The sequence below is a fragment of the Cygnus atratus genome, unplaced genomic scaffold, assembly GCF_013377495.2.
Source record: "Cygnus atratus isolate AKBS03 ecotype Queensland, Australia unplaced genomic scaffold, CAtr_DNAZoo_HiC_assembly HiC_scaffold_34, whole genome shotgun sequence".
Classification (NCBI taxonomy): domain Eukaryota; kingdom Metazoa; phylum Chordata; class Aves; order Anseriformes; family Anatidae; genus Cygnus; species Cygnus atratus.
This window is the reverse complement of record NW_026109932.1, coordinates 342,653-368,581: the sequence shown is the minus strand read 5'-3', so window position 1 is coordinate 368,581 and position 25,929 is coordinate 342,653. Positions and strand designations below refer to the sequence as shown.

Genomic DNA, 25,929 nt, shown 5'->3' with positions numbered 1-25,929 from the left:
CCTCTCAGGTTACCTGTCCTTGCTTCCACTTTCTGCAGCCTTCTGTGGTGGTTTTACTCAGGTGGGCATCTGAGCTCCAGCACAGCTGCTCTATCACTCCCACTCCTCAAAGGCAAAGGGGGAGAAAATATGATGAAACTGGCTCAAAGGTTGAGATAAGGACAGGGAGATCGCTCAATAATTATCATCATGGGCAAAACAGACTCAGAGTAGGAAGATATTAAAATTTACTGTCTGTTACTAACAAGCTAGAAAAATGAGAAATGAAGGAAAGAAACCCAAAACATCTTCCCCCCGTCCACCCTCTTTTATCTCCTCTGCTTAAGTGGCGCAGAGGAACGGGGGAATGGGGCCTATGGTCAGTCTATAGCACTTCGTCTCCGCCGCTTCTTCTCAGTCACTCTCTTCCCTTGCTCTAAAGTTGGGTCCCTGCCACGGGATGCTGTCCTTGCTGAATTGATCCTGAGTGGGCTGCCCACAGGAATCAGCTCTTCAAGAACTGCTCCAGATATGGGTCCGTACCACAGGGTCCATTCATCAGGAGCAAATTGCTCCAACCTGGATCCCCCACAGGCAGCAGCTCCTGCCAGGTCACCTGCTCCTGCGTGGGCTCCTCTCCACAGGCTACAGCTCCGTCCCGGAATCTGCTCTGGTGGGGGTCCTCCACAGGCTGCAGCCTCCCTCAGTGCAGGTCCACCTGCTCCACCGTGGTCTCCTCCATGGGCTGCAGCATGGAGATCTGCTCCACCGTGGTACACCATGGGCCACAGGGGGACAACCTGCTCCACCCCGGTCCTCAACACAGGCTGCAAGAGAACTTCTGCTCTGGAACCTGGAGCACTTCCTCTCCCTCCATATTCACTGACCTTGGCCTCTGCCAGGCTATTCATCACTCCTCTCTCCCCCAGCTGCTGTGTAGCAGCATTTTTTTTTTCCCCTTTTCCCTTTTCTCAAACATTCTCTCAGAGAGGCGCAGACAACATCGCTTATTGGCTCAGCTCTGGCCAGTGGCAGGCCCCTTATCTAACATGGGACAGCTTCTGGATCCTTCTCACAGAAGCAACCCCTGAAGTCCCCCACTAACAAAACCTTGCCATGTAAACACACTCCACCTTCTTTTTTGTGTTTGAGTTTGTCCAGCTTCTCCTTGATCATCTACGCAGATCACCTGTCATTTTTTCCTGACTTCCTCTTTTCTGGGATGCATCGTTCCTGAGCTTGGAGGAGGACTCCATCCAAATGAATTCCAAATCTACTGGGTCCAGACAGACCAGGTGTACTGGGTAAAATCTTTCTAGTGGGAAAGGAGGGCTGAAGTAGAAAGCTTGATCCTCCAGGGATGATGGGTCTGGAGCAAGGCAGTGGGTGTCCCTGTCTCAGTCCAAAGAGATGTAAGGCAAGGAGAGAAGAAGACTTGAGATGCAGCCAGAGGAGCACAGCTGGAGCTGGGAGGTAGAAAGCCTCAGCTCTTCTGAGACAGAGGAGCCTGTTTTGTTGGAAGCTGAAAGGAGCAGAGAAATCCACATGTCCTTCCGGACAGGATTCCTCTTTCCAGCATGAGAGATGCACAGGGGCTTCTTCTGGTAGCCAAGGACAGCAAGTGTCCATGACTCTTCCCAGCACTGTTGGACTCCCACTGCAGGAGAAGCATTTCTTTTGCCTCTGCCCTAGCTGAAATGCAGAAGAGGGCAACCCAGTGGACACAGTTGTTTGTGCTGGTGCTGCTAAGGACTAGAGATATGCGTCCCAGTCTATCTTGGGAGCCTCACACTGAAATGTAGTTGCATGGGGTCCATGTCCAAGCCCGATACATGGACTCCTCATTCTGCAGTTGATGTTCAAGGAAGAGGAGCACTCTTTTGTCTGCACCCTGGAAATCAGTGCACAGCAGCTGTCCCAGTCCATGTCTTTACTACCTTCTGAAGCCACTGCCAAGGGAGTACTGTCACCTTGAAAGCCTATGTCATGCTCTTCTGATCCATGCAGAGGTTTCAGATACCCAGAAGTATCAGAAACGGCCCCAGAAACCAATGTTCAGGCTAACCCATCTATTTTTATTCACAGACTCTCATCCACATGTTAACTCTCCTCCAGCTGGAGTTCACCCTTCCCACATCACTGTTTTGCCAAGGACCCCTGGTGGGCTGCATCAGCTCAGTTCTCTGAAAACTTCGTTGTACATGTTGTACCTGGGCCATGTCTATGGTGAGGATGGAGAGAAGCTCCTTTCTTCTTCTTGCCTCCCACATGACTGTCTCATCTGGAGAGAACGTCAGCTGATGAGCTAGAGGCCTCAGAAAAAATTTGACTCTCCAGAAACCTTTGGAGAAGTATCCCCATCAGTCAAAGATTTTATGCAGCAAAGATCTGCATAGGTTGTGTTTGCTGGAACTTGGGAAGCAGACAGTCCTATAATTGTGATCTCTGGTGGGCTAAAACTGCCCTGTGTTTCAGTTCTCCTCTCCTCTGTGTTGAGGAAGGATGCGGCCAGCTGGCACTGAGCAGACCAGGTTCTTTGTAAGGAAACCTCAGAGACCTGGGGTACGGAAACGATTACAAGCTTTAGTTTATCACCTCTGGAATTTCAGTTAATTGCTTTGATTAAGGTACTCATTCATGGTTCCAATTTATTCCTTAAATGTGAGAATATTATTTGATATGTTACACCAAAGGTGTATGATAGTCTTCAATATACTAGAAATATAGAGAAATATGTTATACATATTCCTTAGAGGCCTTTGCATGATAGCATGCGATATATAGAGATATAAGTACAAACTTTTACGTTTTATAAACATAAAGGATTCCTTCTTTATGTTCTGTTCTTTGATACTCCTCAACACACAAGGGAAGAGCTACTAATGTTGTCTACCTGAACTTCTGTAAGGCCTTTGATATGGTCCCCTGCAACATCCCTGACACTAAACTGGAGGAATATGGGTTTGATGGATTGACTGTTAGATAGACAAAAGAATTCTTTAGGTGGCCATGTCCAACTAGTTGTAGTCAATGGCTTATGTTCCAAGTGGAAATCAGTAAGGAGTGGGGTCCCTCAGGGATCCGGGCTGGGAACTATGCTATTAATATCTGCATTAATAAAATGGAGAGTAAGTGTAAGTACACCCTAAGCTAGTTTGCTGATGACACCAAGCTGAGTGGTGCAGTTGGTATACCAGTGGGAGGGGATGCCATCCAGAGGGACCTGGAGAGACTTGAGAGGTGGACCCATGTCAACCTCCTGAAGTTCAACAAGGAGCAGTGCAAGGTGCTGCATGAATGGTGAACGAATGGTCAGGGAAATACCAACTATCCTTATGGATTGGGGGATGAATGGATTGAGAGCAGCATTGCTGAGAAGGACATGGGAGTAGTGGTGTTTGAAGATTTGGATATGAGCTGGCAGGGTGCGCTTGCAGCCCAGAAAACCAACCATACCCTGGGCTGCATGAAAAGAAGAGACAACAGCAGGTCGAGGCAGGTGATTCCCCCCTCAGCTCTGCTCTTGTGAGACCCCACCTGCAGTACTGCATCCAGTTCTGGGGCCCCCAGTGCAAGAAAGACATAGACCTGTTAGAGTGGTTACAGTAGAGGGCAATTATTAGAGGGAAGAAATAGCTGACCTTCAAAGAAATAGCTAAGAGTGTTGCAGTTGTTCAACATGAAGAGAAAACTCCAGAGAGACTTTGTTGATTCCTTTCAGTATTTCAATGGAGCTTATGAGAAAGACAAACATTTTTACTTATTTATTTATTTATTATCGGGGCCTGAAGTGACACGACAAGTGGTCATGCTTTTGAACCAAAAGGGTGTAGATATAGATTAGATATAAAGAAGAAAGATTTTAGGATGAGAATAGTGCAGCACCGGAACATGTTTCCCAGAGAAGTTGTGGATGACCCATCACTGGAAGTGTCGAAAGCTGGGTTGGAAGGGCCTTTCAGCAACCTGATGTAGTGAGAGATGTCCCTGGTCATCCATGTCAGGGGCACTGGACTAGATGATCCTAGAGTCCTGTTCCAGCCTAAACTGTTCCTAGATTGTATCATTCTTTGATTCTAAGATTCTATGACTCTATCATGCTGTGATCTAGTTGCTGCTTTAAGCCTCAAGGAGTTCATAGCTTTTACATCCTTTATGTATTCTAATGCTGTCTTCAGTAAACTCCTGAGCTATTTTACAAAATCTTTCATGTCTCCTGAATGAAAAATATGTTGATCAGACCATCCCTTGTGGGAGGTGAGCTTCACTAGATACAACCTAGAGCTAGCATACAATTGAGCAGTGCATTTTATTGATTATTAAGCTTTCTCATACTTTATTCTAGTTTGCTTGCAATTAAGAATCATCCTTCTCTACTTGCGTGCAGCCTGTTCTCTAAGGAAAGCAGGAGGGAGTTGGGACAAAGGTACAAGGTACAAAGCTACAAGGTGCAACTGCAGACTTGAGTGGAGAAGTCCGATGTCAGGAGAAGTGATGCAAGTCCTAGGGGATCAATGAGAGAAATGCTGCGAGGCTGGGAGGTGAGGAGCAAGGTTGTCTGTACAGTGTCAAAATTCTACCTGTCCAGACCTCTTTAAGAGACTCTTAGGGCTTTCTGTGTCTTAATAAGCCCAAGGTGTAGTTGCTGACAAGCTTATCACCTCCAGCCCCTGAGAGCAGACTGACGAAATCTCTGAGAAAGCCAAACTCAGAAGCCAAAACCCAAAGTTCTTCAAAGCACTGACTGGTCCTGCTGAGGGCTATTACTGACAAAGGCCCATGGATTCCTTAGAGCAGGTAATTGGAGGCCATGATTACAGGGAGGACAAGGCCCTGTGCAGGTGGGTCTGAGGCTAAGAAAATCCTGGGTTTGTTTCATCAAGGCCAAACCCTCCTGCCAGCCCTGGGCAGAGAGCTCCTGTCTTCACGTGGGGCCCCGGGCTCTTCCTTGGGCAGTGGGATGTGGGGTATTCAGTTCTAAGTGAAAGACAATGAATGGTGTGACACCTCCTGGCCTCACTCAGGGGGTGAAAAGAGGAGACTAGCCCCCATTGCTAAGAGGACAACATGTCTCCTCCTAGGTCTTGGTGGCAGAGAGACCTGCCATAGCCAAGGGGACAAGACCTTGGCTTTCTTGGCTAAGTCTCGCCTTGCCAGTGCCCTTGTCCATCTCCACCGCTGGCTGTTCTGTGCTGTCCCACACCTGTCCCTGTTTCCCTTCAGGATGTAAGCATCCATCTGGCTTTCTCACCTTGCTCTCTCCTTGACATTTAGGTGCCTTCACTGATGTCTGTACCTGCTCCAGCTGTGCCCTGAAACACAAACCCACGGACTGAAAACAGATTCCCTCCAGGTAGGTATTAACACTATAGCACATCCCTTCCACTAACTTAACTTCCCTCTCATGCCCACCCCCTACCACCAAAGCTTCCCTTTGAGGCAGGTTTTCTCTCCCATGCAGTATCGTATTACCAAGAAAACTTCCAACGTCTCAGAAACCATCCTTCACACAGGCATCCACACCCATCAGCCTTCCTGGGGCCTGTCAGCTGACCGGATAAAAGGAACTTCACCATGATCTTCCAAGCCATGTGGCCTTCCTGTTGAACTTTCAGCTCCTCAGAAAGACACAACTAAGTCACATGCCTGCTGTTCCCCAGTCATGTACTCAGGCACAAGACACTTGACGACACACAGCCAAGGCTGCTACTGCATGGGCCTTTCAGGTGTTTGGGCAGAGGACATCACACAAGCACCATGCCAGCCAGGTGCCTTCTGCTGTCCTGTGAGAGATGCTGGGAGATGTGAGCCTAAAAGCCCATCTGGCAGCCAGGAGTCAAGGGTTGACCTGGCAGCTACTTCAGAAAGATGGGACCTCCCAGTCCTTTGCCCAGCCGTGCTCCTGTTTCTGCCCTATCAGCTCCAGAGGCAGACGTGACCTCACAGTCCCTCACCAAAGCCAATTGCTTCCTACTGGATTCAGTGTTTCCAAGGCACTATTGACACCCTATAAGAACATACCCACCTAGCACACTGCTTGGCACGCAGCACATAACTAAATTAAAGCAAGACTGTTGTCATCTTCAAAGGCCATGTACCTGTTGATCGCCTTTCTCAATGGGTAGGGGACAGCTATGTGCAAGCTCTGTTAGGTATTCTGGCAGGAATGACCTCAAAGGAAATAATCACACCACCTGCATTTTGGTGCCTTCTCAATTCCTTCTGCACAGTTAAGATGACATATGTTTACACCAGCCATCGGCCTGAAGGTGGCCTATCAGGTCCTCAGGCAGAAGTGTCCCTACGCCCACCTGCACAGCCATGGGCCTCCTGCTGCCTCCTGAGATCCTGAGGCACAGCTGACCTCAGCAGGGCATCCCCACCCATCTCCTCCTTGAGTCCTGTGACCTGACCAGATCCATATCACCTCACCTGCCTTCTCCAAGACCAAGTGATTGCTGCAGGACCTCTCAAGCCCTGCCCAGCCTCATGGGGCCAAACCCCTTCATTTACAGGATAAGAGTGGAGGAATGAGGGATTTGAGGTTTGGTTGTTCAGTTTAGGATCTAGAGATTGTATCTCACTTTCCAGGTTTAGGAATTGGGCAAGGTCTTAGAGGGAGGCTTGTGAGTTCAGTTTTGGGTAGACAGTCAGTGTTTAGGGTATGAGCTAGATCTCTGGTTAGGGTTTAATTACATACCTTGTTACGGGATGATATCTGGCAATATAATGCAAGGAATTAAGAACTAGGAATTAGCAAGAGCAATATGTTAAGACTAATGGTAACAAGTAATGTGTTTGGGGTTTGCCTTCAAGGTAGGAAATGAGGTTGGGGTTTAGAGCAGTGGATTCCTTTTGGGGTGAGGGATAGCATTTAGAACTAGGTTAGCACTAGGTTTTTGGGTTACTGGTTAGAAATTTTGCCAGGGCCTAACATGAATGCTTTCCCAGTGAGTGTTGCAGCAGCAGCAGCCTTATCTGAGTCCCTCTCACCTCTTCCAAATCTTTCCTTTCTCTTAGCCAAGTCCCTCTTCTCTCACCAAGGTCTCGCACCTTTACTCTCCCAGATTTCCGCTGGCCTCCCCAAATGTGTCACCCTGTTGGGGGAAGCTTTCTGATGGCCTTTATGACCTCAGAGGCTCTGCCTCCCTGCTGTTGGCCAGCCAGCTGCTGGGACAGAAGTGACCTGACAGCCAGCATCCACAGGGCTACAAGGAGCTGTTGTGCTCAGGAGGCCTCTTCCCAGCCCACCCAGGAGCAGTGGGTGCAGGGGATGCCCTGCACAATCCCTCAGGTACTCTGCCTGCCAACCAGCTCATGCTTCAGAAGGCCTCCTGCACATCCAGAGTCATGTTCCCCATGCAGCCTTTAGCAAGTCCAGGGCATCCTGAAGGAAATGGCCACTGCTGTGTGGAAAATTAAATCAAAAACTGAATATATGTTGTAAGAGAGTGTTGAGAGCACTGCAGAGAAGGAATTAGTGTGAAAGTCATGATGACTAGCATTGGTCATATCCATATCCAGTGAACAAGGGCCCAGCCCAGACTGCTCTGTGGTTCCCCCCAGCCTCTCCCAGGAGGTCAGCACAGCACAGCCCCTCCCCAGCTTTCCACACCTCCCTCTCCTCTGTCCAGCCCAGCCCAGCCCAACAGAGGAGCTGAGGCAGGGCTGGCCCTAAAGCAGCAAATGGAGGAGTGGAGATCAGTGGCAGTCTCTGCTCCTGCCATCTGCAGGAGATTCCCAACCCCTGGGCATCCTGCAGCTCCCCAGGACAGCCCCGCTCACCAGCACAGCACACCAATACACTGCTGGCCCTGGGGCTCCTCAGGCAGCACCACTGCACACACACAGCGTCCTGCTCTGCTCCCGGGACACCACAGGTCCCACACAGCCTCTTCCCAGGCCAGCACGTCTGGGCTGGCCTGAGCAGCCATTTCTGCAGCCCCTGCCCATGCTGCCCACAGCCCCTGAGCTGGTGGTGCTGCTTTGCAGAGCAAGGGGGCTGTGGTGCATGGGGCCGTGGGGGCACTCTGCAGGGCCGTGCTGGTCAGGCTGGGAAGGCAGAGCCAGCTCGTGAGGGGCACTGCCACTGACTGTCTCCCACACAAGTGGTTCTTTAGCCATGGAGGTTGCGCACAGATAGCCGGCCTTCTTCAGAGTCACAGACTCATGGAAGAGAAACAAGCAAATCAGGGAGCCTCCTTCGAGTCCATCCCTTTGCAATATCCATGACAGCAGCTTTGGGAGAAGAGCTGAGTCTTCAGGCACTGCCCTCAGCACATCCCCTTTTATGCTGCAGATGCTGGTACATAGCCAGCTGTGTTAGAGAAGTGCCCCTGGCCTGTCCCTGCCTGTGGACACAGGACTGCCCCACAACAGCATGGTGAGCAGGCGACAAGAGCAATCAGTCCTCACAGCAACACAGGGACTCAGGAGCAGTGAGTGGGATGTGAAATGGAGCATCTCAGGAAAGACCAAGCCCTGGGGCTCCCTGGCAGTGCTGCTGTGCCAGGATTCTTTTTCCCTCCACCTCTGTACACAGCCAAGTGCCCCTGCAGCTCCACCACAGGTCTCTGAGGGAAGATCTCAGGCAAGCAAGTCATTGCCAGGTCCTTTCTATTATTTAAATACACAGAGAGCCTGGCTCCTTCACACCAAGTTTCTATGTCACAAGAGACAGGTAGATACTGAAATGGAAGAGGATGAACAAATACATTTCTTATTCTATCATGAATAAAGGAAATGAAATTTAAAACATAAAAATTAAAAAGCACCAAATATATTGGGTCTGAAGCTGTAATAAGTTACCTTACGAGCAGTATGTAAAAGATGGGCAGTTTATTGCTTCAGAAAAATGTCCATTCATCACTTTCCACACTGCATCCTTCAGCTCCTGGTTCCTCGTGCTGTAGATGAGGGGGTTCAGTGCTGAAGGCACCACTGAGTACTGAACTGCCAGCAAAAGATTCAGGGAGGAGGAGGACATGGAGGGAGGTTTTAGGTAGGCAAATGTGCCAGTGCTGATGAACAGGGAGACCACAGCCAGGTGAGGGAGGCATGTGGAAAAGGCTTTGTGCCGGCCCTGCTGGGAGGGGATCCACAGTACAGCCCTGAAGATCTGCACATAGGAGAAAAGAATGAAAACAAAACACCCAGATACAAAACAGACACTAACAACAAGAAACCCAGCTTCTCTGAGGTAGGCATCTGAGCAGGAGAGCTTGAGAATCTGGGGAATTTCACAGAAGAACTGGTCCAGGGCATTGCCTTGGCAGAGGGGGAGGGAAAATGTGAGGGCAGAGGATGTGCTGGGTGGCAGAGGAGAGCAGGGTGTTGCTGTAGAGAAGGTGCCTGCACTGCAGACCTGGCAGGGAGTGCCTGAATCCCCCTTCCCTTTGTGTTTCAGGCAGCAGCTCCCTCTCCCACCCTGCCCACATCTCTGCTACCTGGAGCTGTCCCTGCTGGGAACTGCTTCCCTGTCCCCACATCTCCTCGCTGCCATTGCTCACAGACCCCATCCCACCTGTAGTGTTCTGAAATCTGCCTGCAGACACCTACTGTCCCAGGAAAATTTTCAGGGACAACTCCCTGTGTTTAGTGGCTAAAGAGTATCTCCAACCTAACAGGAGGTAAGAAAAACTGGGGTCTCATTGCCTTCATAATAATGTAGAAATAAATTCCCATCTCCCACTGCCACCCAGCAAAGCAAGAGGAGAAATCTCAAAGCACAGAATGCTTCTCTTCAAGAATCCCTTGCACTGATCTTTCTCTTGTGGAGTCCACTCTGAAGTGCCCTGGGGGTGCTGTGGTGCTGGAAGCAGCTTGTCCCAGCCAGCAGCCTCTGGGCACCAGCAGGAACCTGCCCTGATGGGCGGGGGGGCTCCTTCCACCCGCATCTTATCCCTGCATCTCCCTGGGCAGCTCCCTGGGTAGGCTGAGTGCTGAGCCTGGCAGGCGGCAGAGGCCCTGCCCCGGCACACAGCTCCTGGGGCACAGCAGGGACCTTGCTCTGCACCACAGCCCTGGCACTCCTGCCTGCACCCCAGCTACACAGCCTGCAGCCAGCCCCGTGAGAAGAAACCCTCATGTCCTGTCCTTCTGCCAGTTTGGGCAGGTAATCTCTGCTCTGGAGCTTGTTGTTCCCCTCTTATACAAAGAAATTCTGAGAGTCCTTCTGAAAGCTCCCAGAGTCTGTGGGATTGCCAGCAAATCTGGAGATGGCACCAGGAACAACAGCTGTGTTGCCCTGCAGCCAAAGACTTACCCTGTCCAGGTCTCTGAAGATTTCTTCAACACTGAGCTCCCAGCAGCCCCCCTCCACACTGCCTTTAACATCTCCCTCCGTTCTCTCAGCCGCCCTTGTCCCCTGCAGGCAGTGCCCCCAGCCCTGCTGTGCTGTGCAGAGGAGCTGCTCGTGGGCAGAGCTGTCTCTCTGCAGCGCTGCCCGCTTGCCAGGAGCTCCCATTGGGCCCAGGAGCCTGGCCCAGCTCAGCAGCACAGGGAGCTCTTGACAAGTCCCTGGGCGTCCGGGGAAATCAACTTTGAAACAGACTGAAGTAAACTTTTACGTTGCTTCCCTCCACTGGAGAGGGAACAATGTCCTTCTTCATTTCAGAAGAGGTATGATGTCCAAGAATCACTTTTCCATGTCCTGGTTTTAGGCAGAACACCCATGCATGGACAGGGAGGGATCTGCCTTCCCCCTGCTGAGGGAAGGGTTTCAGCTGAGTCAACCAAGGCATAGTTTTGTTTGCAGTCCAGAGGCTAGAAGGGGGCTTAGCTGCCTCTCCCATGCCTCGCACAAGCCCACAAGAGTTGGGATTCCTCTTGTCTTGGCTCATGTGGGCACAAACCAGGCAGCTGAATGTCAACTGCTTATCTCAGCTCCCAGCACACTGAATGGAAACAGAGGCCAGGAGGGAGCTGTTCAGATGCAGACACCAGGTGACATTGGAGATGCCAGAGTGACATTTGAGTGACATTTGACGTGCCAAATTCCTCTGGGCCATAGAGAGTTGTTGTGGTTTAGCCCGGCTGGCAGCCAAACACCACACAGCCGTTCGCTCACCCTCCCCCCTCCCTCTCCGGGGTGGGGGAGAGAAACGGGAAAGTGAAGCCTGTGAGTTGAGATAAGGACAGTTTATTAAGACAGGGAAAATAATAACAATAATAATAATAATAATAATAATAATAGTAATAATGTGTACAAAGTGATGCACAATGCAATTGCTCACCACCCGTTGACCGATGCCCAGCCTATCCCCGAGCAGCCGGCCCCCCCACCCCGGCTAGCCACCCCTATATATTGTTCAGCATGACGTCAGATGGTATGGAATACCCCTTTGGCCAGTTTGGGTCAGCTGTCCTGGGTCTGTCCCCTCCCAGCTCCTGCTGCACCCCCAGCCTGCTCGCTAGCAGGACAGAGCGAGAAGCTGAAAAGTCCTTGGCTTGGTGTAAGCATTGCTCTCCAACAATTAAAACATCAGCATGTTATCAGCGCTCTTCTCATCCTAATCCAAAACATAGCACCCTGCCAGCTACTAGGAGGAAAATTAACTCTGTCCTACCTGAAACCAGGACAAGAGTTTATTATTGCATGTCCAATATAATATATCTGTAGCCATTGCTCAATAGCAAAGAAACAAAAGGCAAGCTATGACCTAGTTGCCATCACTGAAACCTGTTGGGACCACTCCCATGACTGGAGTGCTTCAATGAATGGTTATAGGCTCTTCAGAAGGGACAGGCAGCACAGAAGGGGCGGTGATGTGGCTCTCTATATTAGAGAGTGTTTTGATGCTGTAGAACTCGAGTCTGGGAATGATAATGTTTAGTCCCTATGGGTTAGGGTCAGAGAGAATGCCAACGAGGCAGGCATCCTGGTGGGGATATCTTATAGATCGCCAAACCAGGATGAGGAGACAGGTGAGGCATTCTACAAGCAGCTGGCAGAAGTCACGCAATCACCAGCACTTGTTCTTGTGGGGGACTTCAGCTTCGCAGAAATATCCTGGAAATACAATACAGCTCAGAGGAAGCAGTCTAGGAGGTTCCTGAAGAGCGTGGAAGACAGCTTCCTGACACAGCTGGTTAGTGAGCCTACCAGGGGAGGTGCCCCACTAGACCTGCTGTTCACAAACAGAGAAGGACTGGTGGGAGATGTGGTGGTCAGGAGCTGTCTTGGGCAGAGTGACCAAGGAAAGGTAAAGTTCTCTATTCTTGGTGAAGTCAGGAGAGGGATCAGTAAAACTGCTGACTTGGACTTCTGAAGGGCAGACTTTGAGCTGTTCAGGACATTGGTTGGCAGAGTCCCTTGGGAGGCAGTTCTGAAGGGCAGAGGAGTCCAGGAAGGCTAGGCACTCTTCAAGAAGGAAATCTAAAAGGCTCAGGAGCAGACCGTCCCCATGTGCCCAAAGATGAGCCGGCATGGAAGAAGACCGGCCTGGCTGAACACGGAACTGTGGCTAGAGCTTAGGAAAAAAAATAGGGCTTAGGACCTTTGGAAAAGAGGGCGGGCCAGTCAGGAGGACTGCAAGGATGTCATGAGGCTGTGCAGGGACAAAATTAGAAAGGCCAAAGCTCATCTGGAGCTCACTCTGGCTACTGCTGTTAAAGATAACAAAAAACGTTTTTATAAATGCATAACACAAAAAGGAGGATTAAGGAGTATCTCCATTCTTTACTGGATGTGGGAAACTTAGTGACAAGAGATGAGGAAAAGGCTGAGCTGTTCAATGCCTTCTTTGCCTCAGTCTTTAGCAGGAAGAGCAGTTGGTCTCTGGATACCGAGTACCCTGAGCTGGTGGAAGGGGATCAGGAGCAGAATGTGACCCTCATAATCCACGAGGAAATGGTTGGCGACCTGCTACAGCACTTGGATGTATGCAAGTCGATGGGGCCAGATGGGATCCACCCGAGGGTACTGAGAGAAGTGGCAGAAGAGCTGACCAAGCCGCTTTTCATCATTTATCAGCAGTCCTGGCTATCAGGGGAGGTCCAAGTCGACTGACGGCTAGCAAATATGACGCCCATCTACAAGAAGGGTCGGAGGGTAGACCCGGTGAACTATAGGCCTGTTAGTTTGACTTGAGTGCAAGGGAAGCACATGGAGCAGATTATCTTGAGTGTCATCACACGGCACTTGCAGGGCAACCAGGTGATCAGGCCCAGTCAGCATGGGCTTATGAAAGGCAGGTCTTGCTTGACGAACCTGATCTCCTTCTATGACAAAGTGACACGCTTAGTGGATGAGGGAAAGGCTGTGGATGTGGTCTACCTTGACTTCAGTAAGGCTTTTGGCACCATTTCCCACAGCATTCTCCTCAAGAAACTGGCTGCTCATGGCTTGGACTGACTTAGGCTTCACTGGGTTAAAAACTGGATATCTGGGCCCAAAGAGTCGTGGTGAATGGAGTTAAATCCAGTTGGAGGCCAGTCACTAGTGGAGCCCCCCAGGGCTCAGTACTAGAGCCAGTTCTCTTCAATATCTTTATCGATGATCTGGATGAGGGGATTGAGTGCACCCTCAGTAAATTTGAAGATGACACCAGGTTAGGTGTATGTGTTGATCTGCTCGAGGGTAGTAGGGCTTTGCAGGAGGATCTGGATAGGCTGGACCGATGGGCTGAGGCCAACTGTATGAAATTCAACAAGGCCAAGTGCTGGGTCCTGCACCTGGGGCACAACAACCCCAAGCTGCGCTACAGGCTGTTAGATGAGTGGTTGGAAAGCTGCCTGGCAGAGAAGGACCTGGGAGTGTGATAAATTAGCGGGTGTTTGTTCATTGTCTCTAAAAGGAATGCAGAGAATTTACTGAGAAGATAAGGTTTCACAATTTATGGCCTTGTTAAGGGGGAGGATTAAGAAAGTAGATAGTGGGGAAGGGGGTGCTGGGCAAACATCCTTGATGAAATAAAGACTCTGGTCGCAAGGCATCGCTTCACTACCCCCTTTCCTGAGCACGAGCACAACGCATGAACACTGAGAGAGGAGCGACGACCCCCAACAACGGACTGCGCAGCCTCAAGAGATTAAACAGGTCTTGACAAGCCGGAACTTGGATGCTATAAAACAGCGACGCGAAAAAAGGGAAGTTGCGTGCCGTGGCAGAGCGGAGACTCCCTGGCCGCCCAGCGCTGTTTTGCTTGTGCCTGCTTACTTAATTAATAAAATATTTTTGATAGACCAAAAAATTGCGTGGTCTCACTTACGACAATTTTGGTGCCGTGACTCGGATGAAGGCGGATTGACTGGGGATCCTTGCGGGGGAGGCGCCCCGCCGGTTTCGGCGGCCCCTGGAACGGAAAGCCTCACTCGAGCCCTTCACTGACGAATCCTAAAATTAGGCACAAGCAAATAAAAACCGGTAACCCCAAGCAATCTTTGTGCACGAAGACCGAACGAAGACCCACGGGGTGGGTAAGTATAGGCCGGTGATCCGTTCGGTCGGGGTTGGGAATCCCGGAACATGACATACAAGACGTCCAAGTGCGGACGAAGCGAGTGTGGACCCCTCGGTAGTGCGGTTCCCATATCCCGCGAGGGACTGGGCCACGAAAAGGGGGAAGCGTTTTGTGTGTGTGTGAGTGAAGGTGTTCCGGAAGATGGGGCAGAAGAAAAGTAAGCCTTCTGTCCTCATGGGAAGGGAATCTAGTGGTATAGGGATACCCTCTATTCCCTCTGATAGTCCGTTAGGAGTAATGATTAAACATTGGAGTGATTCCCCTTCTAGGCGGGGAAAGAGCAAAGTTAAAATGATTTATTACTGTATTGAAGTATGGGGCAATAAGCCCATAAAAGGGGACAGCGTTTTCTGACCCCCATTTGGCTCTTTCGAGGATTGGATATGCCAAGCCTTAAATATCTACGTAAACTCCAAGGAGCCCTTTAGCCCGGAGGAAAGTGAGTATGTGCACCTCTGGATAAATTCAGATACAAGGACGCAATTATACCCTCTAAAAGAAAAAGGAGGGCAGGATAAAAAGAGGAAAGACTTAGAAGTTCCAGCACCACCCCCGCCCTATGTTCCACCGCCTGCACCGACAGCCCCCGTCCTTAATGGACCCCCTGAGTCAACAGTATCAGGAGAATCAGAATCAGATCATGAAGCACAAGGGCCAGTAACAAGAAGCAGGACAAGAAGTCAAAAATCTGACCTAAAGGAAGGATTATATCCCCTGTGGGAAATAGCAATGGGAGGACCCCAGCCAGGAATGGGGTACGTGGCTGTTCCCCTTAATTCAGGGGATGTCAGAGATTTTAAGAAGGAGATGGGAAATTTATTAGAGGACCCACTGGGAGTAGCCGAGAAAGTGGATCAATTCTTGGGTCCAAATATATATACCTGGGAAGAATTACAATCTATCCTGGGAATCCTCTTTACATCAGAGGAGAGAGGAATGGTTAGGCGTGCTGGTATGCGAATTTGGGATCAGCAGCACCAACAAGGCCCGGCTGCAGATATTAAATGGCCAGTGCAGCCGGCAAATTGGAATAATCAAGATCCCGTACATAGAGGTCATATGCAAGACCTGAGAACTATCATAATTCAAGGAATACGGGAATCGGTCCCTAGAGGACAAAATATAAATAAAGCCTTCAATGAGCAACAAAAGAAGGATGAAACCCCGACAGAATGGTTATAAAGACTGTGAAAAAACTTGCAGTTATACAGTGGCTTAGATCCTGGAACCCTGGTTGGGGAGGTGTTGCTCAAGGCCCAGTTTGTAGCAAAATCATGGATAGACATTAGGAGAAAATTGGAAAAAATAGAGGATTGGCAGGACAAAGGGTTGGATGAACTCCTGAAGGAAGCACAGAAGGCGTATGTTCATAGGGAGGATGAGAAGGAGCGGAAACGAGTACGTATGATGGTGGCAGTGGTACGAGAGGGACAGAGAGGAGTCGGGCCGAATTGAGGGTTCGGTCCCACGAATGGAAAATTCAGAAAGGAGGAGAAGAGTGGCCAGGAACAAAGAAATGTGATCTGCTTTTACTGTAATAAAAGGGGTCACATGAAAAGGGAGTGCAGACAAAGAAAGGAAGATGAGAAGATGTTTAAGAGTGAATAGGGGTGTCAGGGGCTCTATTTGCTGGGGACCCGAGATAAAAGCGAGCCCTTGATAAAACTGAAAGTAGGTCCCCAGCGTGAGGAAGTAGAATTCCTCATAGATACAGGGGCTGAAAGATCAACAGTCCAAACCTTACCCACTGGATGTAGGGCCTCTGCAGAAAAAGTACAAGTGATTGGAGCAAAGGGGGAGCCTTTTGGGGTCCCTGTTATAAAAGAAGTAACCATCGAATCTGATTCTAAAGTGGGTAAGGGATCTCTGCTCCTAGTACCAGAGGCCGAATATAATTTGTTAGGTAGGGACTTAATAATAGAGTTAGGGATAGGGTTAGAAGTGATAAGTAGAAGGTTAGAAATTAAGCTGTGCCCACTTCGAGTGGAAGACGAAGCAAATATTGATCCTGGGGTCTGGTATACCTCAGAGAGCGTGGGAAAATTAAATATTAGACCTTTCAAAGTGACCATAAACAAATCAGAAATACCAGTTAGGGTGAAACAATAGCCCCTTTCAGAAGAAGGTAGGAGAGGGTTAAAACCCGAAATCCAAAGGTTATTACAGCAAGGGCTATTGGAGCCCTGTATGTCCTCTTTCAACACTCCCATCTTACCAGTAAAGAAGAAAGACGGTAAATATAGATTAGTACATGACTTAAGGGAAATTAATAAAAGAACCGTTACCAGGTTCCCAGTGGTGGCAAACCCACACACCCTGTTAAGCCAACTGCATCCAGATGACCGATGGTATAGCGTAATCGATCTGAAAGATGCATTTTGGGCATGCCCCCTGGACGAAAAATCTAGGGACTATTTTGCATTCGAATGGGAAGACCCAGATACACATAGAAAACAACAATTAAGGTGGACAGTTTTGCCTCAGGGTTTTACGGAATCTCCAAACCTGTTTGGGCAGGCCCTGGAGCAAATTTTACACGAGTTTAACAGGACACCTGGCACAACAATGATTCAATATGTGGACAATCTGCTACTAGCAGGAAAAGATGAGGATGCTGTAAGACAAGCAAGTATCAGCTTGCTGAATTTTCTGGGGTCACAAGGATTAAAGGTTTCAAAGTCAGAGTTGCAGTCTGTAGAAGAGGAAGTAAAATACTTAGGTCATTTATTAAATAAAGGGACGAAGAAATTAGATCCTGAAAGGGTTAAAGGAATTCTAGGAATAAAAGCCCCAACTACTAAAAGACAGGTACGACAATTGCTAGGGCTGACCGGATACTGTAGACAATGGATAGAAGATTATAGTGGGAAGGTTAAATTTTTGTACAATAAGCTGAATAAGGACGGATTACTCAAATGGACAAAAGATGATGAGGAGCAATTAGAGAAATTAAAGGAAGAACTTATGCATCCACCAGTTTTGAGTTTTCCAGAGTTAAAGAAACCATTTTTCCTGTTTGTGAATAGCACCGAAGGGACTGCCTACGGTGTGCTTGCCCAAGAGTGGGCAGACAGTAAAAAACCGGTGGCCTATTTATCCAAACTGCTAGACCCCGTTAGTAGAGGTTGGCCTAGCTGTTTGCAAGTTGTGGTGGCAGCTGCCCTATTAGTGGAGGAAGCTCAAAAGATTACGTTTGGGGGAGAAATCAGGGTTATATCCCCCCACAATATACGTGGAGTGCTGCAACAAAAAGCTGAAAAGTGGATCACAGATGCAAGGCTGCTGAAATATGAAGGAATTTTGATATCTTCACCCAAATTAACACTAGAAACAACCTCAGTACAGAACCCTGCTCAATTTCTTTATGGTGAATTGAGAGAGAAGCTCGAACATGATTGTCTTAGAAATATAGAAGAACAGGTAAAATTAAGACCTGACTTAGAAGATGTGGAATTACCCTCAGGGGAGCAGATATACATGGATGGATCCTCAAGGGTAATTAAAGGTAAAAGAAAATCAGGATACGCATTGGTTAATGGAAAAACATTCAAGGTAATAGAATCAGGCCCCTTGAGTCCGAGTTGGTCAGCACAGGCCTGCGAGTTGTATGCTATGTTAAGGGCTCTAAAGTTGTTAAAAAATAAAAGCGGAACAATATATACAGATTCAAAATATGCATATGGAATAATCCATACGTTTGGAAAAATATGGGAAGAAAGGGGACTAATTAATTCTCAAGGAAAAGGACTGATTCACGAGGAACTAATTATCCAAGTTTTACAAGCTGTAAGGGAACCAAAAAACATTGCTGTGGTACATGTCAAAGGACATCAGAAGGGAACAAACCCTCAAATTAGGGGAAATAATTTGGCAGACCAGGAGGCAAAACGAGCAGCACTCATGTGTGTATATGAAATAGCTAAGAGGGCGGACTGTCCGAGTTGCGGCAGGGGGAAGGATTTAAAGAAATTCCCCTGCTATGATTGCTGGAGCGAGTGGGGAGTCGAGGGAATAGAGTGCAACTGCTCTGAAAAAGAAACACCTCCTTATAAAAATTGTTACAAGTGTGGACCGGCTCAATCGCTGTGGTCGAATGGGCCTATTCCGCTCCCATTGCTCTGCTTTACTGCTGTAGAAAAGCAGAAAATGAAACAGATGGGAATAAGGGAAACTGAAAAGGGAGAATGGGTCCTTACCGATGGGCGTAAGGTAATACCAAAAGCAATGGCTCTGAGGGTGCTACAGAGAGTACATGAGCGTACACACTGGGGTACTCAGGCGTTGGTAGATCAATTTGCTACAAATTACATGTGTATAGGGGTATATAACATAGCAAAAAGAATTGTGAATGACTGCATAACTTGCCGGAGGGTAAATGCTCAGCACATGCGGAGAAGAGTTCCCGGTGGATGGGAATTGGCTCACCGACCTTTTGCAAAAATTCAATTGGACTTCACTGAACTTCCAAAAACAGGAAGATATAAATATTTATTGGTCATTATAGACCACTTCACTAATTTTGTTGAAGCATTTCCTGCGGTAAGAGCTACTGCGCAAACCGTGGTGAGAATATTGTTAGAAAATATAATTCCCCGATATGGGATTGTGGAAACAATTGACTCTGACAGGGGACCACATTTTGTATCTAAGATATCCCGTGATACTATGAAAGCTTTGGGAATCAATTGGGAATATCATACTCCCTGGCATCCTCAAAGTTCAGGAAAAGTAGAACGAATGAATGGGGAAATTAAAAGGCAACTGACTAAGCTGATGTTAGAAACAAAGGCTTCCTGGATAAAATGCTTGCCACTAGCTTTGCTAAATATATGCGCCCAACCCAGGACCAATCTGGGAATCTCGCCCTTTGAAATGCTGTATGGCATGCCTTATGATTTGGAAGTACCCCCTGATCACCCCCATCTGCAAGATGCCCAATTAAAACCCTATATAATACAATTAATGAATAGGCGCAAGGAACTGCAGAAAAAGGGCCTAGTTGCACAGCGTCCCCCTCTGGACATGACAATACATAAAATACGACCGGGAGATAAAGTCCTGGTAAAGACATGGAAAGAAGTTTCACTGACACCACAATGGGAAGGTCCCTATGTTGTTCTGCTCACTACAGAAACTGCTGTTCAAACTGCGGAAAAGGCATGGACACACGCCAGCCGCATTAAGGGACCCATCCGCGATGAAAAGTGGGAGGTTACTCCGGGAACTGAGGACCTGAAGCTCACCTTGGGACGGACCCGATAAGTATTGTGGGTTAAGGCAAAGGCCCTCCCCTGAAGAACACTACTGCTGCCGAGAAGAACTAAGACCTCATAGTTGGTTGCAACCCAACTGACGAGCAAGGCAGAGGAGTGAATTAGAGGGGAAAAATGGGTCTCGGCCATTCCTATTGGTATTTAGGGGTCCTCGCAGTGATCACCTCCTGCATAGCGACTCAACACCACCCACACCAGCCTTTCCAGTGGAGTCTGATAAGAGGGGAAGACACCACTATGGTACAACAAATCATTACGGCTGGTGCCGCCAGTTTTAAGACAGACCTTTGCAAAATAACAACCGTAGAACCGTGCAATAATCGATCAGATTTCCATCTTTGTCCAGCCTCCCATCCAGGAAAATGTTACTGTAATGCCCCAGCTCAGTATTTTTGCGCTTCCTGGGGATGTGAGACTATTGCCTCAGCATGGAATCCAGGTGGGGAAAAAGACAAATATTTAGCTGTCCAATTTGGACCTAAGGGCTGTATAAACCGCAGAGTAGCAAGGGGGATTCGTGGGGCTCCCCTCGTTGGGGGAAATTGCACGTTTTTATGGATAAATGTAACTAACCCTATGGATCAGGGATGGATTTTTGGAAGAACTTGGGGAATACGATATTATGAGCATGGGGGCGACAGAGAAGGATTTATTCTAGTTAAGAAAAATAGGCTACCAGAGGCACCGCGACCCGTGGGGTCCAACCGAAGTTTGGGACCACTTTATACGGTGCCCCACCCCACACAATCTAGCAAAAGCATGAGTGTGACCGAAACAGCATCCTCTCTGACCCAATTCCCTAGTGTTACCGAGGGAGATATGGGTGCCCCTATAAGTGGCATGTGGAAAGTCATAAATGCTAGTTTCCAAGTGCTTAATCAAACCAACCCGGACGTAACAAGAGGGTGTTGGCTGTGTGTTAGTATTAGGCCTCCGTACTACAAAGCAATAGGGGATATGGGGACCCCTGAGTATTCGAACGAAACTAGTCCCTACAAATGCAGCTGGGGACAGGAGGTTGGGATAATGCTAACTCAGGTTATGGGAAAAGGTAGATGTGTAGGGACAGTTCCAAAAGGGAAAAAGGATTTATGTAATATTACTGAAAATGGTTATCAGTCACATAACTGGTTAATTCCTGCAAAGAGCACTAGATGGGTATGTTCGTCTTTAGGGGTAACACCATGTCTATCTTTAAAATTGTTTAACTCTTCACATGATTTTTGTGTACAGGTAGTAATTATACCTAGGATTCTTCACCATTCTGAGGAGTATATGTACATCCAACATGCTATGGCAAAAAATCACTTAAGGAGGAGAGAGCCTCTTACGGCTGTTACTTTAGCCACTCTGATGATTCTGGGGGCTGCAGGAGCCGGAACTGGAATTACCTCTCTGGTGAAACAAAGCCAAGAATTTACTTCTCTACGCATTGCTGTAGATGAGGATTTGGCCCGTATCGAGCAATCTATATCAGCTTTAGAGAAATCTGTGCGATCCTTATCTGAAGTAGTATTACAAAATCATAGAGGATTAGATCTGATTTTCCTACAGCAAGGAGGATTGTGTGCAGCCCTACGAGAGGAGTGTTGTGTATATGCTGATCACACTGGAGCAGTGAGGGACACAATGACCAAATTGAGAGAAGGGTTGGAAAAACGAAAAAGGGAAAATGAAGCCCGCCAGAATTGGTACGAATCCTGGTTTAATTACTCACCTTGGCTTACCACACTACTATCGACTTTAACAGGACCTTTGCTGCTGCTTATATTAGCATTAACTTTTGGACCATGCATATTTAATCGAGTAATCGCGATTGTAAAAAGCCGATTAGAGGCAGCTCACCTTATGCTTATACGCACCAAATATGAATCTCTTGAACAAGAGGAAGATGACACAGAAACCTTAATGTTGAGCAAACTAGTGCTTCAGAAATTCAATGAACAAAATTTGTTAGAAAAAGAAAAAGGAGGGATTGTGATAAATTAGCGGGTGTTTGTTCATTGTCTCTAAAAGGAATGCAGAGAATTTACTGAGAAGATAAGGTTTCACAATTTATGGCCTTGTTAAGGGAGAGGATTAAGAAAGTAGATAGTGGGGAAGGGGGTGCTGGGCAAACATCCTTGATGAAATAAAGACTCTGTGGTCGCAAGGCATCGCTTCACTACCCCCTTTCCTGAGCACGAGCACAACGCATGAACACTGAGAGAGGAGCGACGACCCCCAACAACGGACTGCGCAGCCTCAAGAGATTAAACAGGTCTTGACAAGCCGGAACTTGGATGCTATAAAACAGCGACGCGAAAAAAGGGAAGTTGCGTGCCGTGGCAGAGCGGAGACTCCCTGGCCGCCCAGCGCTTTTTTGCTTGTGCCTGCTTACTTAATTAATAAAATATTTTTGATAGACCAAAAAATTGCGTGGTCTCACTTATGACAGGAGTATCGGTTGATAGTCGGCTGAATATGAGCCAGCAGTGTGCTCAGGTGGCCAAGAAGGCCAACAGCATCCTGGCTTGTATCAGAAACAGTGTGGCCAGCAGGACTAGGGAAGTGATTGTCCCCCTGTACTCGGCTCTGGTGAGGCCACACCTCGAGTACTGTGTTCAGTTTTGGGCCCCTCACTACAAGAATCACATCGAGGTGCTCGAGAGAGTCCAGAGAAGGGCAGTGAAGCTGTTGAGGGGTCTGGAGAACAAGAGGAGCTGCTGAAGGAGCTGGGGTTGCTTAGCCTGGAGAAGAGGAGGCTCAGGGGCGACCTTATCACTCTCTACAGGTACCTTAAAGGAGTATGTAGCGAGGTGGGGATTGGTCTATTCTCCCAAGTGGCCGTTTATAGCAAAAGGGGGAATGGGCTAAATTTGAACCGGGGGAGGTTTAGATTGGATATTAGGAAAAACTTCTTTACGGAAAGGGTTGTTAGGCATTGGAATGGGCTGCCAAGGGAAGTGGTGGAGTCACCATCCCTGGAGGTCTTTAAAAGATGTTTAGATGTAGAGCTTAGTGATATGGTTTAGTGGAGGAATCGTTAGTGTTAGTCATAGGTTGGACTGGGTGATCTTGGAGGTCTCTTCCAACCTAGATGATTCTGTGTTTCTGTGGTTCTGTGAAGGAGCCTCTTTCAAGTCTATTCTTTTGCAATATCCATGAGAGCAACACTGGGAGCAGAGCTGAGTCTTCAGGCACTGCCCTCAGCACATCCCCTTTTATGCTGCAGATGCTGGTAGTGGAGCCAGCTGTGTTAGAGAAGTGCCCCTGGCCTGTCCTGTGCCTGTGGACACAGGACTGCCCCACAACAGCACGGTGAGCAAGGCGACAAGAGCAATCAGTCCTCACAGCAACACAGGGACTCAGGAGCAGTGAGTGGGATGTGAAATGGTGCATCTCAGGAAAGACCAAGCCCTGGGGCTCCCTGGCATTGCTGCTGTGCCAGGACGTTTCCCCTCCACCTTTGCACAGAGCCAAGTGCCCCTGGAGCTCTACCACAGGTCTCCAAAGAAGGATCTCAGGCAAGCAAGTCACAGCATGTCTTTTCTATTATTTAAATATATCTCAAATATACTTTAAATACACCTTGTTTCCACCAAGTCTCTTAGTCACAAAACACAGTTAGGAATTGACATAGAAGAGGATAAAACAGGACATTCCTTTGTTGACAATACTATCACAAGAAATGCAAAGCAAAAAGATAAAAAAAAAGAACAACAAAATCTATATCTGGTCCTGAAATGAGCTCTGTTATGAGTGAAATGCACAAGAAGACGCCAGGCAGTTTACTGCTTCTGAAAACAATCTAGTCATCACATTCCACACTGCATCCTTCAGCTCCTGGTTCCGCATACTGTAGATGAGGGGGTTCACTGCTGGAGTCACCACCGAGTACAGAACTGCCAGCAAAAGATTCAGGGATGAGGAGGACATGGAAGGGGGCTTCAGGATAGGCAAAAAAGGCAGTGCTGAGAAACAAGGAGACCACGACCAGGTGAGGGAGGCACATGGAAAAGGCTTTGTGCCGTCCCTGCTGTGAGGGGATCCTCAGCACAGCCCTGAAGATCTGCACGTAGGAGAAAAGGATGAAAACAAAACACCCAAACAATAAACAAGAACAAACCACAATAAGCCACTACTTCACTGAGGTAGGCATCTGAGCAGGAGAGCTTGAGGATCTGGGGAATTTCACAGAAGAACTGGTCCAGGACATTGCCATGGCAGAGGGGGAGGGAAAAGGTATTGGCAGTGTGCAGCACAGCATAGAGAAAAGTACTGCCCCAGGCAGCTGCTGCTGTTTTGGCACAAGTCCTGCTGTCCATTATTGTCCTGTAGTGCAGGGGTTTGCAGATGGCAATGTAGCGGTCATAAGCCATGATGGTGAGAAGGAAAAACTCTGCTGTGACAAAGACAGCAAACATAAAGACCTGGGCAGCGCAACCCAAGTGGGAAATGTCCCTGGTGTCCCACAGGGAGTTGGCCATGGCTTTGGGGACAGTGGTGGTAATAGTGCCCAGGTCGAGGAGGGCGAGGTTGAGGAGGAAGAAGTACATGGGGGTGTGGAGGCGGTGGTCGCAGGCTACGGCTGTGAGGATGAGGCCGTTGCCCAGGAGGGCAGCCAGGTAGATGCCCAGGAAGAGCCCGAAGTGCAGGAGCTGCAGCTCGCGTGTGTCTGCGAATGGCAGGAGGAGGAACTTGGTGGGGAAGGTGCTGTTGGGCATTTGCTGCCTGTGGGCATGGTTGCCTGTCCATGGAGGAATAGATATAAACAAGTTTGATACTAATCTGAGCAAAACCTCTACCATGTTTCACAGACACCTTCTCAGCAAGACACACTGTCTATTACCTGTGAGCTCTTTTTTTTTTTTTTCTATCTAAGGTTGCCTCAGAGATTTGGCAGATCATCTGTGGGCTTAGCAGGAGTCAGTAATGCCCTAGAGCATCTGGTAAATGGCACCGGAGGTGGACCTTAGATGCCCGCTGGCCAGAGGCATCTCTTTATTTGCAGGTGCTGAGAAGGAGTTCCTACAATCCAACAAGAAACAGTGAAGGTGGTGTTGGTGCTGTCTGTAGGCTAAAGGGTGTGGAGTGAAATTGTGAGGTTCCTCAAAGACCTACAGGTCTCTTTCAGTGTAATGCTGTATGAGTTCCAGTCTCTTCTACAATCCTGACAACACCATTATCATCCCCCTGACTGCCCTCCAAAGCAGGAAGTTGAAAGCAGAGACCTCAGAGGGTGCCTTCCCCTCAACTACAGCAGGTGTTGTTCTTCCCTTTAAAGAATCTCCCCCAGAGATGTTCTGGGGGTGCTGTGGAGATGTGAGCAGCCTGCCCCAGGCAGCAGCCTCTGGGTAGCAGCAGGACCTTGCCCTGCCCTGCCCTGCTGGGGGGCTCCTTCCACCTGCAACTTTTCCCTGCAGCTCCCTTGGAATCTCCCCGGGTAGGCTGAGTGCTGAGCCTGGCAGGCGGCAGAGGCCCTGCCCTGGCACAGAGCCCCTGGGGCACAGCAGGGACCCTGCTCTGCACCACAGCCCTGGCACCACTGCCTGCACCCCACCTACACAGCCTGCAGCCAGTCCCGTGGAAAGGAACCCTCACGTCCTAGCCATGTGATGGCTTTTACAGGTAATCCCTGCTCTGGAGCTTGTCATTCTCCTCTTATCTAAAGAAATGCTAAGTTTGCCCTGAAATATCCCACAGTCTGCAGGATTTGCCAGCAAATCTGGAGATGGCACCAGGAACAACAGCTTCACTGCCCTGCAGCCAAAGACTTACCCTGTTCAGGGCTGGGAAGATTTCTTCAACACTGAGCTCTCAGCAGCCCACCCTCCACACTGCCTTTAACATCTCACCTCCCTTCTCCCAGCCGCCCTTGTCCCCTGCAGGCAGTGCCCCCAGCCCTGCTGCGCTGTGCAGAGGAGCTGCTCGTGGGCAGAGCTGTCTCTCTGCAGTGCTGCCCGCTTGCCAGGAGCTCCCCTTGGGCCCAGGAGCCCGGCCCAGCTCAGCAGCAGGGGGAGCTCTTGACAAGTCCCTGGGCCTCCAGGGGAATCGACTTTGAATCAGGCTGAAGAAATCACTTGATTTTCTTCTCTCAGCTTGAGATAAACTCTTATTTCCAGTGTTGTGTTTTCCCCTAATTCAAAAGAAGAGTTTGGCTTGAGAATACTCATTTCTTGTCTCATTCTGAGACCGGACACCCACAAAGTGACAGGCAGGCTGCATCCCATCTC

General features: G+C 48.8%; 2 protein-coding genes across 2 annotated transcripts in view; one reads left to right on the top strand and one right to left on the bottom strand.

Annotated features, from left to right (window-relative positions):
• LOC118260520 (scavenger receptor cysteine-rich type 1 protein M130-like) overlaps positions 1-25,929 on the top strand; it is a 180,515-nt gene that overhangs the window by 70,325 nt on the left and 84,261 nt on the right. The gene's annotated exons all lie outside the window — the stretch shown is intronic.
• LOC118260513 (olfactory receptor 14C36-like) lies at positions 8,789-24,420 on the bottom strand. Its single transcript, XM_050716752.1, has 2 exons — positions 23,839-24,420; positions 8,789-9,097 (listed from the first exon to the last, which is right to left on the bottom strand). Exons 1-2 carry the CDS (start codon positions 24,418-24,420, stop codon positions 8,789-8,791), a joined length of 891 nt encoding a protein of 296 aa, XP_050572709.1.

Excerpts from the sequence above, each read along its gene's own strand:
- LOC118260513 (XM_050716752.1), bottom strand. The coding sequence starts at position 24,420 with ATGCCCAACAGCACCTTCCCCACCAAGTTCCTCCTCCTGCCATTCGCA. Across the intron at positions 9,098-23,838 it reads CAGATGCCTACCTCAGTGAA|ATCTTCAGGGCTGTACTGTG; the intron begins GTAGTGGCTTAT and ends TCCTATGTGCAG.